Source organism: Hippoglossus stenolepis, chromosome 16, assembly GCF_022539355.2.
Source record: "Hippoglossus stenolepis isolate QCI-W04-F060 chromosome 16, HSTE1.2, whole genome shotgun sequence".
In the NCBI taxonomy this organism is placed as follows: Eukaryota; Metazoa; Chordata; class Actinopteri; order Pleuronectiformes; family Pleuronectidae; genus Hippoglossus; species Hippoglossus stenolepis.
In genome coordinates this window covers 12,097,023-12,110,610 of record NC_061498.1, presented here as the reverse complement: position 1 = coordinate 12,110,610, position 13,588 = coordinate 12,097,023, and the positions used below count along the sequence as shown (strand labels likewise).

At 44.1% G+C, this 13,588-nt stretch overlaps 1 protein-coding gene across 2 annotated transcripts; it reads right to left on the bottom strand.

Annotated features, from left to right (window-relative positions):
• Window positions 1–2,331: 2,331 nt before the first annotated feature.
• On the bottom strand, window positions 2,332–11,529 carry raver1 (ribonucleoprotein, PTB-binding 1). 2 transcript variants are annotated; one of them, XM_035181661.2, is made up of 15 exons: window positions 11,140–11,529; window positions 10,053–10,119; window positions 8,707–9,176; window positions 7,285–7,476; window positions 7,057–7,177; window positions 6,871–6,971; window positions 6,673–6,744; window positions 6,199–6,277; window positions 5,678–5,865; window positions 5,479–5,560; window positions 5,228–5,370; window positions 4,951–5,022; window positions 4,691–4,825; window positions 4,428–4,493; window positions 2,332–4,287 (listed from the first exon to the last, which is right to left on the bottom strand). In XM_035181661.2, exons 1-15 carry the CDS (start codon window positions 11,461–11,463, stop codon window positions 4,141–4,143), a joined length of 2,259 nt encoding a protein of 752 aa, XP_035037552.1. In that variant the 5' UTR covers window positions 11,464–11,529; the 3' UTR covers window positions 2,332–4,140. The 2 variants fall into 2 exon arrangements, with proteins under 2 accessions (XP_035037552.1, XP_035037553.1); XM_035181662.2 differs by lacking the exon at window positions 6,673–6,744 and having other exon boundaries at window positions 11,140–11,528.
• Between the last annotated feature and the right edge of the window lie 2,059 nt (window positions 11,530–13,588).

Genomic DNA, 13,588 nt, shown 5'->3' with positions numbered 1-13,588 from the left:
ACTGTGATATTCAAATTTCATCCATTTCCAGGCAACAAACATTCAAAGGCGTGAGAAATACAACTTTTCCTTTGTCTGTGCGTTTGTAATTTTGTGATGCTGCAGTGATCTGCCATCAGAGCTCCTCTGCTCTTCCTTCTTCCGTCTCTGTATTTGGGAAAATCGCAGGTTTCAGCAGCATTCACCAGCAACTGAGCAGGGTGACTGTGTGGGCGGAAATATGAAAGGCAGAAATCTAAATGTGTCTGACACAGCGTCCGCCGAGCCTCTGCAGATCCCTCTGAGAACTCTTGGTAGACTGGCTGCAGGTATGAGAACATAATTCAGGGGTGCCTGAAGCATTACAGATACATATTACAGGAATAAACCCAGTGGCTGTGAAAAACACATTAATATAATGTCAGCGGTTCTAATAAACAAACCTGTCATTTCTGTTGTTCTCATTTCCATTGTCCTTTGCAGTTGAGAAAAAAGAACAGGGGTATTTCCCTCTCAGCCCTGCTGTGTTTCTTAAGTGACATGCCAGGACAGACCCAGAAATCAGGTATAATTGTTGCTCTCTGAGAAATGTCACAAACAATATCAGTGTTTCTATTTTTTAAAGAGAGGGGAGGAGAGTTTTATGACCAATGTTCTGCACTTGCCCATCAGGGGAAAGCTCCATCAGCAGCTCGGCTCCTCGAGGCTCCGCGGGGCCACAAGAATAGCAGCTAATCAAAACCTTTCATCCTGATGGCTGCTGAGGGACGGAGCAGCTCTCATCGCTGCCTCTTGCCCCTCAGCACCTCCGTCTAAAGGGCGAGGGACAGCAACGCAAAAGGTTTCGGTGTTTGCTGCCTGATAAAAAGCACAATTGCCCGGCCATTACCTCCAGGGTCTGTTCAGCAGTGAGGCCGCAGAGACAGGAACCCCGCTGACATTTCAGCTCATTCTTTAGCCCTGTTTACTTTAATTAAAGCTGAATGTCATCAGGCTGCATATACAGTCTTATCACACTGGGATGTATTTCCTTCTCACTGACAGTTGTTTTTATCTTTTATGAGCGACCTGTTATCCGTCGTGATAGCTGATAACTGAGTGATTGTATTTGCCGTTAAATAATTGTTCATCCAGGGAAGACTAATTATCCTCTCACTCGTCACCTGCTTAACATTCATGCAGGTCTGATGGAGCCGAGTGAAGCGGCGCGCGTCATCTGCCTGATAACATGTAGTAAGTGGAGTTTGCAAGGGAATGTGCTGTGCTCAAAGGCACCTCACGCAGCACCAATACAGCTCTTGTTGAAGTTCTCAGCCTCCAGTTTGTTTTCATCCATGTTGGGCAACAGAAGACGAGATCTCGCTGTTGAGTTTACAACCAGGACTTTTATTAACGGATGCTTTCTGCTTTTTTTGTGTACTTTCTGTCTACAACACACATTCCCCTGAAATATGTCTGCAAATGTGCAGAAGCTTTATTTATTTCTTTAGGATATTTGGGGGGGAAATTAAGGCATTGTTTCATAGGACTGAATAAAAGTGTGAGAGCAGGGGAAAATATGTAGCGAAGGGCCAAAACCCAACTTGCAGCAGGACTCAAGAAGTACATGAGGGGCCTGCCCCCGAACCAGGTTGATGCCAGAAGAATGATCTTTTTTTTTTTTACTTTTCCATTATCAACACGGCTTACTCTCTGGACAGGGTGGACCCTGGACATAGAGACAAAGTGCATCCATATGGACAATGGGATAAACAGAAATGTGCCGGCAAAAACCAGGATTTACTATCCCCTGAACCAGTGTGCCATCCCTGGTTGCTTCTACAATAAAGCAAAACATCAGATGACTGTGGATGTTTTTAAACACATTCTGGATTGAAGAATTGGTCACCTTTTTTTTTTTTTTACCCCTGAAACTCCAGAAGGGTTTTGTCGACTCAAACACCCCGCCATCGGCATAGTGGTGAGTAGATAATGAATTATAATTTTTGGGTGAACTATCCCTTTAATAAAACAAGAACCTGACTTGAAGCGACTTAGGTTTGAAACCAGATATTCTACATTAATTAATTTCAGTCTTTAAGCTCAGTATAATTAAAACAACCTGATTGTTATTTTGCAATATGAAATTAAGCTTTTTAATTTGTGCTCTAAAGGCACCAATTTAAGCAGATCTGTTAAAAATTAATTTGTGATTCAGTCTTAAGGCAGTCGTTTTAAGAGCAAATTATTTTCTTGCAAAGTGATGACCAGACATTTGCACATGCCCCAAGAAAGTTAAACGTTAAAACAAAACAGAAATATTTTCATGTTAAATACAGATGTTGAATGCATTAAATGATGAGCTCACAAAAATTAGTTTAAATAACATTTACTTGCTCATGTCTCACACACACGCACACACACACACACACACACACACACACAACCATGGCGGTACAGATGAGAGGATAGCAGTTAGAATCGAATCAATCGAAATGAAAGATGATCAAACAGTACGGCTGCATCTCTTGGTCCATACACAACATGAGCAGTCTGCTATGGCGCCACTCTTGGTCACATCAGCTTTCAAAACATACAGGCAAACAAAAAAAAGAAAACAAAGCAGCAAATTCATTCAGAACACCAGACCAGAGGCAGGTAAGATTCAAGAAAACTAAAGTTTGAAACTTTTGGGGGCGAAGGGGAAATGATCAAGCTTCAACTATTTACACGGCAAATAACACAGAAATGGTAAATGTAGATGGAAGCCAACACAGGGCAGGATGAGATCACAGAGAAAACACTGTTAAGGCTCAAGTGTCGCTGCATTTGCCAGCAGAAGTCAGAGGTAATGGGTTTTCACAATCAAACTGTCAACCAGATAGTTATTCACAAAAAAATAATAATAATAAAGAAAAACAAGGACAGTCATGTCACTGACCCATCACCTGCCAGTAGCTTCCATTAGTATATCCTCAGACAGACTCGACTCGCACCATTACTGGGAATACTTGAACATCGGCTGCGTCCATCATTCCAGCTGTCATCGTCTAGAAAATAATTCATCTGAGTCAGGAGACTCGCTGAGGTGCCTGTGTTCACTATGAGCTGGCAGCTTGAGAGATGGCACACAGCAGATGTTCACTGCCCCACCCAACTCAACCACAAAAAAAAAAATTATATTAAAGTGTGTGGACTTTCAAAAGACATTCAAAATTTAACTTAGCAAACAACTCACGTAAAAACACAGAAAATATTCAACTCCCGGAGACTTAGAAAACAGCATCCTCTACAGGTGAGAACAGATTAGCGTTGCGACCTGAGCCCTCCGAGTGCACCACGGAACAACCAGTGTAGAGAACAGACTCCATAAACAAGTTTGGAGGGTGTGGATCAAAAAGACGAACAACGTGGAAAAAGTTAAGGCTCCAGGGAAAATATGCTACAATGGTAAAACGCTTCACCTCAATAAAACACAGGCAGGTACATGCAGCTGTCAGCAGCTGGATGGAAAGCTGAATGTTAACTGATGAAGAAAGGCCTGATTCCAGAAGAGTCATATGGTAAAATAAACCTGTGGAAGGAACAAAAAGGGAGAAAACAAAACAAACACCACAACACAAATACACCATCTCATTAAACAAACTACTGAACTTTTTACATGGAAACAGGAAGGCTACTTAAAGAGCCTCGGAAGTAAAGCTGATTCAATGGGCGTCCCTTTGCACGATGGTGTGGACAGCTTCACTTTAGCGCTATTAAACATTACAAAATTTATACTGGCCCAACTAGCTGTAGCTCTGCTCATAAACCACACGCAACACAGGAATAAAAAAAAATGCTGAAGAGAAAAGACTTCAATAGCTAATTAACCATTTTTTCTCACTGTACAAGTTGTTCAACAGAAAATTAAAAGTCAAATTAAAAAAAGAAAAGTAAAAACTTAATTTACCAACACACTAAAATCATATATACACAAAAAAAGAAACCAACCAAGAATTCTCATGGAGAGACACGAGTGTCCAGATAGCAACAGGCCGCACTCTTCAGCGCCCTCCAGGGGTCACTCAGAAGAGTACACATAAGACAAATCCAAAGACTGCAAAGTTAATTGGAGGAAATGCCATTGTGTCCTATAGCTTTTGAATGGCTACCCGTAAAGCATGAAGTATTCAACTGTGTTTAAAATATACGCTTCCGCTTTAGGTAGGAGTCTGCATAATGGCCACCGAGGCCTTGGGAGTGCTGGCCCACGTAGCCACCCTCTGGGCTCGGCTCTGGAGACGGGATCAGCCGGGAGAACAAACGCTTGTGGCTACCAATGGGAGTCTATAATTGGCAGCAAAAAAATAGAAAGAAAATCAACAGTGCAACAAAACAACAAAGTCGATTCATTTAAAGAAAAAAAGAAAAAGAAAAATTGGACAAAAATGTAAAGATAAAAAAAAGAATTAAAGTGTCTAAATTACCTTCACAGCATGGTCCAGGCCTGGGGGATAGTTAGAAGTGTGACTCACAGGAGGCATTCCCACAGCCTGGAGGACAGAAAAAACATCTTTCAGTGACCTCATGCACTCACAGCACAGCATTAATTATTAAACAGGGGGTTATTCTTAGAATGCAACCTTCCACTTTTTTTTATCTTTTCCTGGGCTACCTCGGTGTTCTTGCACTGACGAGTAATCGATAGAGTGAAAGTCCAAAAAAAAAAGGCCTAAAACATTAGATTTACCCTGTTGAGCTGAGTGGTGGGCAGGCTCCCGTTACTGGAGGCCTCGGGCCCTGAGCTGTAGTACGAGGACAGGGGTGGGTTGGGAGGGTAACCGTAGTGGGAAAATCGCTCGGTGTATTCGGGGTGACCAGAGGCCTGCAGGAAAGAAAAATCTAACGAGATCAGCACAACTGTTTCATTATGAGCCCAGTGGGTAAATGATTTAACAACATTAAGCATTTGCTCGCACCATCTTGAATTTGTTGAATAAAAACCACTACCTGCTGTCCAAATCCTGCCAAGGCTCCAGTATCGAGGTTCTCCTGCTGCTCATACAAGTGGGCCAGAGGATCCTGGGGAGAAATGCCAGATGGGCATAAGGCTAAATCGCATCATATAGCCTACTGAGCGAGCAATCAGTCTGTGCAGAGTGCACAATACTATAAATTCAACAGATCCCTATAAGTCGTCTAGTAAAATAGCACTAACCAATATAAGAGTACAAGTTAAAAAATATGTAGTCTTTCCACAGACGGAGCAATGGAGGCTGTTGGTTACCTGGTGTAAAGGAGGGTATTCAGGGCTGTAGGAGTCCTGGTAGCGCAGGCTGTAATTCGGCTGTATGCTCTGGTGTGCGGGCTGGTTGGACACATTGCTAAGTGTTGGCCTCTTCCTGTAAGGATGAGGTCTGCAGCTTCCTCCTGGATAAGGAGAGGAAAGATACACATCACATCCCGAATAAATAAGGTGATACAAACAAAGACTGGTATGTAGGAATCTCAACCACACCCTGCAAACAAGTGCCTCACCTGATGGAAATCCATTGTTGACACCGAGGAAGGCACTCTGGGGATGCGTCATTTCTTTGGGAGGATCTCCTAGTATGGATATCTGACAGGAAGAAGAGAGGCGATTAGTTTTCGGCGCCCATTTCTCATATTAAAAACACGAGTAAGAAGCTGGACAAGAGGCAGAAAGGCATATAATGGAAACGGCTTGGGACCTCACCCCTTGTGCTGTGAGGCCATCTGCCCCCATCATGCCACCCATCATGGGCATAGAGATGCCCTGCAGGGTGGGAGAGGAAGTCTGGGGGAAGGTACATGCTGCTGTGGGAGACTCCTGCTCCATCGTGAGGGCTCTGCCAAGTGGCATTGGCTTATGGGGGGCCAGAGGATCCGCCTGAAGACCAAGACCTGAGACAACACCAGCCAGAGAAATCAGAGAGGAATGATCGTAAATTACAATGATGTCATCTTTAATATTTTGAATAATAATCTGCCTCTCTTTTAGGTTGTCATATTAGATTAGCAAAAAACAAATACAATCTCAGACATGTTTGGATTTCTACCACATCATTTTAAGCCTCATCTATTAATTCCCCCATGTTCAATGTAAAGAACAAGAAGCATGACTAACAGGCAAGTGGTGCAACAGATGTTTCGCATCATAAGCAAAGCAAAAAAAAACAAAAAAAACATGCGGTCTGTGGCTTTAGGAGCTACGACTAGAGTCAGCGGATGCCAAACCTTGGGGCAGGTCTCCGAGCAGATGGACTCCCTGCTGGACGGGCAGAGCAGCCAGAGGATTCTCCCCGATGAGTCCTGCCTGTTGGCCAAAGGAGAGGGCAGAGTTCAGTGTCACAAGAGGGTCACACAGCGTGGATATAGCACTTGAGCGGTAGAAGAAAAAAAAAAACTACTGCGCTACACGAGCACACTCATCAGCACCACGGCTTACTCACCGCGTATGAAATTATGTTCTCACAGAATTGGTATTTACAATTGCGGTACACCTACCACATCACTCTGCACCACTCAAAAGAACACCCCACACATACACACAAAAAAAACAAGCTTCACACTTTCCTAGCGAGAGCCAACCCACCAAGGCTCTGAGTTGTCTATCACCAGTCACATAAAAAGATCAGGATCCATCTAGCTTCGCCACCACCACCACCTCACAAACACCGATAGCCAAACACAAACACCATTATCACTCACACAAGGCACTAGGGGGTTTTCTTTATTGTGCAGCACCTGAGCCCAAAGAAGATGATTTCCCAGAAAGGCTTGCTGAAGGTAAAGGAGGCAAAGATTGAAGGGGTAAAAAAGTGCGTATGAGTTGGAGAGGATGAATCAAAACAGGCTGAGCGGCTAACAGGGGACATGCCATAGGAAAAGGCAGAAAGGCAGCAGTACCTGCTGTGCCTTGGCCTGGTTCTGAAGTAGCAGCTGGAGCAGGGCAGCGGAGAGGGCGGGGTTGGCCAGCAGTGGCATCGTGGGGGCTGCCCCAAGGAGGCCTGCACACAGAGAGAGCATAAGGACCCACAGCGCCAGAAGAGTTTCTCAAAATTAAACATTTATTAAGAGCTTGTGATAACTCACCTTGTTTGTGCCCATGTGACAGAGGGTTGAGCAGCATCTTGAGGGTGGCAGGGTTATTAAGGCCTGTGAGTATCTGCATGGCTGTGGGATCAGGGAGGAGACCTTTACCCCTGTTCACAGCCTTGAAGAGGGGAGGCAGAAGACGGCCAATTTAGCAGTGACATTGCGATGGCAAACTGAGTGGTTAACTTTGGACATGTGAATACAGTCTCAGGGTGACTTATATACCATGGTTTGGGCAGCAATTAGAGCAGCCAACATGCTTCTTCCAGGAGGGCCAGGGGCACAGAAGGACACCCTGATGTGTGTCCCACCGAGCAGCCTGACATCAGAGAGTCGCTGTGCCTCTTCTGCCATCTCTGCAGTGGCAAACTCCAAAACTGCAAACCGGCGGAAACTTCCATCTTGTCCCTGAGCCAACTGTGGAGATGAGAGAAAATGTCAATACAATCTTAGTGAGTCAATTAGCCCAGGGGCACTCAACACCCTGGACATTTTGCCGATAGAGAATCTAAAAGGGACATTTGTGTTGGAAAAGACAGGGAAATGCACCAGAGCAACTGCTTAAATCAATGAAGTGATGTTGAAATGCCCACATCATTGAAAGTGGTTTTTTTCTTGGTTTTGTTCACTGACAACATAAATATAAAGTAACAGGTTCTAATATACCAGCCTGTCATGCAAGATTGAGATGATTTACTCCTCCACCAAATGCTGAAAATTAAAATGTCACTTTTTGAAAATGTATGAAGTAGCAAAATTACCACCGATAAGGATTTCCAAAGGCAAATTATAATTTTTAATTTAAACTTTCCACAAATAATTGATGCTCGTACAAAGTTTGTCAAACTTTAATGGATCCACATTATTTTTCCCTTAAACAAAAGTTCCAGATCAAATCTGAAACTTGTGAGGTATCACTTCTATGTTCAATTACTAAAATAGGCACTATTATGCTGACAAAAGCTGTACAATTTCTTTAGAACCCTCACCAGTCACTATGAGCCTCATGAATCACCATCAACAGGTTTCACAACTTCATAACCAGGCCCCTACTAGTTTTTCAAAACCACTATTTTCCTTTTATATCACATGAAACCTTAATCATCACCGTTTTTCCCGGAATCCTAAAAAAACCATAGAACCAGCAGAAAGTGCCACTATGCCTGTCGTGCAAAAAAAGGACAAGCCTCTCTCATTCCAGAAAAGCCGGCTGAATGACACCACCTGGGGGAGTCAGGTCATCACCATAGAAACCAGCAATGCTCATTGCTATAGAAACTTAGAGCGACCACATGAAAACCAGGGTAGAGGTGAAAGAGCAAAAGTTCAAATATGGAGTATAATTACAAAAAGATTCCTGCCATCTATGACTCAACCCTAAAATTATTTCATACACTGTCAGGGGCAGTTGTAAAACTCTGATACACATGGAAGCACATTCATCAGTCAACCTCAGTGTTTTTAATAATATGACCTTGCACCACCAGAAAAGGTAGGGATGGTTAAACAAGTCTAATATCAAGTGGAAGCTTGAGTGGTAATAAATCTACTATTCTTGGTATAATTTGTAATCAGGATCATGTCGCCTATCTTTGGCATTTTAATTTGAGTAGAGGCGGTGAGTTTGTGTGTGGTGGTGAATTTGACCTGGCAGAAGACTGGCGCATGTGTGTCAGCCAGGGCGTTGCGTAGGTCTTGGGCTGTCAGCAGGTTCGGGGGAAGGCGGTCGACGCACAGACACTTGGAGTGCAGCAGCGGGTAGGTGAGGGAGCCCACCTCGGTCCAGTGGACGTAGAGCATGCGGGAGCCCAGCTGCTTTCCCAACAGCTCTGACTTGGCCCTGGCGGCCGAGTCCTTCTTCATGTACTCCACAAAGCCGTAACTCTTGGAATGCCCGGTGGAGGCGCTGTACACCAGGAAGCAGCGCTCCAGGTTACCGAAGGGCCGCACCAACTCCTCAAACTGCTGCTGGGTGAAGGCACGGGGCAAGTTGGCGATGCACAGCAGCGCGTCTGTCGGCTGCAGCTGCACAGATATCTCCCGGTCCCTGAGCACATGCTGGTGGAACTCTATGATGGCACACTGTGCCTGTTCTCCATTGAGCAGGGTAACAAACGCTGAGGGTGACAGAGAAGAAGAGATAATAAGCACAATTTTGTGTGTGAGGGAGTAAAATTTGTTCAGTCAGCATTAACAACAAGATCTATTTTCATCCACATCAGATGGGGAGCAAACTATGATTGTGACACCATTTCGCCTGGTAAAAGAAAGTTCTGATGGCACAATGTCACCACACACCAGCTTTTATGTCACCGCAACAGCTCCCTAATGGAATCTACAATGGCCGTCATAGTGGATGACAAGAATTAAAAGGTGTTTTACACCTAAAACGTCACATGAGACCTAAATGAGTTTGTTACCAGCACTTCCTGTCTACAGGGTCTGTGACAGACTCTTTACAAAGCAGGTTTATTAGAACCCCTTAGAAGGCTGCTACATGTGAAGCAAACATTCTGTTACCTACGTGTTTTGAAAAGAGCGAGAGAAAGGAAGAAAAAAAATTTAGGTTACACCTTAAAGTGTAATATTTTACCATTAAAACAGATGTAAAAAAAGTACCTTGTTTATGATATGGCATTGCCAATGTGCAAAACTGCTTTAGTCCAAAGTGGATGTTTTAATCATTTATTTATACACAGTCAGTTCTTCCAGCTACATCAGCTTTCCCACTTAATTAACTAATGACAAACTGATCCGTCATGCCCTAAGATTATAAAATAACTGCCAGAACTGTCATTTTCATCAAGTCAGGAATATTTCCACAAACCCAGCCCCACTATGTTACCCCATCAAGAAGATAGTTACACATTCTAAATACAAATAACCCAAATGTATGTGTGACCACCAACAGTTTTATGTCGGCATATAGATTATGTGCCACAATCTTTTCACTGCTTCGAACCCTGTCACGATGGCGAGGCAGTTAAACCGACCTGTGCCCTTGTATTTGTCCACAAAGCAGTACTTCAGGTCGTAGTTGCACAACAGCTCGTGGACCTCCTGGAAAGAGAGAAAACTCAGTGATTACATCTTTAAAAAACAACAAATGGATCAAATCAGTGACTCAAAAAAAAAGAAAACACAGATTTAGGTCTTGACATTTGTAAAATTGTTTTAATAGCACATTCTGCTTGTCACATAATTAACCAATTCATGTCCACAGGGAAGCTAGAAACAAGTGCACCTGTGGGGAGTGCGTGTGTGAGTGCGTGTGAGAGGGGGGGGGGATAACTGACTCATTGTTGTAGGAGAAATTGCTCTGAGCTGCTTTTGGCCCATTCACAAACAAAATGGTGACGCTGTCTAGCATTTTCTGAAACGTTTTTTTTTTGTTGTCCACACGCCTTCCCACCTTTTGTTACATTGCAACTCACATCTCGAACCACCACCCCCCACCCCCTGCATCACCCCCTCCCTTCTGTGTGAACAATGGTGCCGCAGGCCCACCGCTCCCCACGAGTCAGGCACGTTCCAAAAAAAAAAAAAAAAAGTGTGGCATCATGAGTAAAATCTGTGGCTTCATGGCGTTTCACCCACAGACGGACTGAGGGTTAGTAAAAAAAAAAAAGCCAGATGAGAAGAGTCTCAGGAGGTTGGCAGTTTGAATGGAGTGGAATAAATCTTACACACACACACACACACTGCACTGGTTTCACCTACGAGGCCTGACAGGCAGGTCACACAGGCCACAGATGGCCATTATTGACAGTTATCTGACCACCTAGCTCTGTTAGCCCACTCACTCCCACTGGTTTCAACACAACGCAGATAGCGGTGTTCCGTGGTCAACTCTTACTGCCGTTTCGACTGTTTTAAAAAAAAAAAAAAAACCTAACTAAACACGAACCACTTTTAAAAAAGGCTGCTAACGAGTTAAATGGCTAGCGGGGCTAACTTGTGTAGCATGGCAGGCAAACTGCAGCTAGGCTAAAGCTAGCCGAGCGACCCAGTCAATCAATCAATCACCCGACCAACACAAAATGGTACGAATTCATTTGCGCTGTGGGTTTGAACTCGCACCTGGTTGCTGACGTCGGAGGGGAGATTCTTTATGATGATTTTTCTCCGGTTGTAAAACTCCCGGCGAGTTCTCTCCAAGCGGCTCTCGACCTCCTCGGGGCTCAGGGACGTCAGGTCCTCGTCGACCCTCCGCTGACACTCGCGTCCCGGCGGCGGGTCCTCCTCGCCGGCCTCCGCTTCGGAACGCCGACGGCCTCCGGTCATCCAGCTCTCGTGATCCGCAGCATGGTCGTGGTTGTCGTGGAGCGGACGAGGGGCGAAACTGGGTCCCGCGTCCGTGCTCTCGTCCTGGGCAGCTGCGCTAACAGACACAGCGGCAGCCATCACTCGTGTCGATGGAAGTTTGGTCCGGTCTGGAAACTCCGTGTGATTTGAGCAGTTTAAACAATACACACATGGCCCCAGCGACGCTTCTCATTGGACGAGAGGGGGACGCATTCTCCATGACTACGACGTAACGGATGGCGGGGGCGGGGCCAGCGGTCGTGCTCTGAATATAAAAGCTGCAGATCGACCGGAGGGGGCCCCTCCATAGACTGAAGGGGCCCACTGGTCGTGTGTGAACAATCAGACTGGTCACACCGCCTACTCTGGTGAAATCATAGCTTTTCTTTATCGATTCCTATTTGTTGGAGCATCTTTGAACTCTGCACTACTGCAATATTGTCCTCTGGTCATAACTAGTTAAATGTTTCTTGTCCGCTCTTGAACATTTTGTTTCCCTAACCCTCTTGTACATAGTGGTCACTCTTATTTTGCTAGTTTCTGGTAGTTGTATGTCTGTTTGTGTAAGTACGCAGAGCACAACTACACCGGAGTCCAATTCCTAGTATGTGTGCTCATACATGGCAAATAAAGCGGAGTCTAACCCCTCAACCCAGTGTTTTTAGAGGAAATCAGCAGACCTTCGTTCAAAAGGTGATTCAAACTTTAACCTTTGATAATAGATAACAACAAAAACATCAAGTGAGCAGAACAATATGATAGCCACACCAAAATTGAAGGGGTACTTTCCTGACGTGCACTGCATCCTTCCACTGAGTAGCTTTTGTGTAATCCTGCTTACTAACAAACAAGAACATTCTAAACCCTAACCTACTGGGCAGAGGTAATATATCAATATACAAATCCCTTTAATGAATTTATCCAGTCATATGCATAATTTCAAAAGTCAACATTAAGGTTTATTTATTTAAATATGATATTATATAAATCACATGTACTACTTTTGCTTGTTCCACCTCAAACTAAACATTTAAGCTTCACGAAGGAGGGACTTTTGAATTAAACCGGTGTACCTAATAAACTGGATACATTCACCTCTGCCAAGAAGGTTCTGTTTTCATCTGCGTTCATTTAGATCCCGTTAGCAGGATTCCTCAAATACTACTAAACTGATTTATAACAAACTTATAAGGACGCAGTATGGGTCTGGTAAGAGCCCATTCGATTTTGGTCAGGTCAGGAGGCGGCTACAGGGATTTATTTTTCACTTTGCGAAATAGGGCATTTTGCAACACTTTTCATTGATTTCTCAGAGAATTATGTGTGAATCTTGATGAAAATATTAAGATATATTTAGGGGGTTGGTATCAGTGAGTGTGTCCATTGTGCTGCGGATCCAATTCAAAACCTGGATCTAGTGGATTACAAATATTTTCATGGGGAGGCAGTCTTTTTCTTTTTCCCAGCAGTTGTATGGTAATAAATAGCTACAAACCTGTTACCAATGAGTGGCTGAAATAATATCAATGCAGGAATGTAGCAATGGTTTTGACATATCTTTTACTGTTTTAGAAGTGTATCCAATTTAATATGAAGGATTTCGTCGTGAAACCAGATCCGTCAGTTTCCTGCAGGGATTCTGAGGAAAATAATCAGACATACAAAGAGGTCTGCTATCTATGAGTGTGTGCAATTTGGTGCGGCTTGATTAAATATAAGGGCACTGTTGGGCCTTGTTGGAGATATGTGCTCTACTGAGTGCCATTATCTATATTTTCAGTCTATTAGTAGAGTTAGATGAGATGGTGTTCCGCTAAAAAAAGGAACCTGTAGATTTTGTTTTGGTTGTTAAATAGGCCTCCCCAGTGTGCAGGATAAATCCATCCATACATTATCTATACTGCTTATTCCTTGAGAGCTGCAGGGGGCTGGAGCCAATTCCAGCTGACATGCAGAATAAATCCAGGATGGAAAATCTGATGATCGGCATTACTGTAAAATATGAAGTCACAGAATTTCTACACTGGACTGTGGCAGCTTGTGTCAGTTGATAGGACACTGTTCTCCGCACCATTACTCAAGGACACAGAGACTCTGTTGCATGTGGCCACAGGATATCTCTGCTCCTCCAGGGGCCTTTGCAGTGCAGGCAGGGACTGGAGGGGGCCGATATCAGTTGGCTCCTGGTGGAGTGTTTAGTTTCACCCCAATGTTATGGATCAGA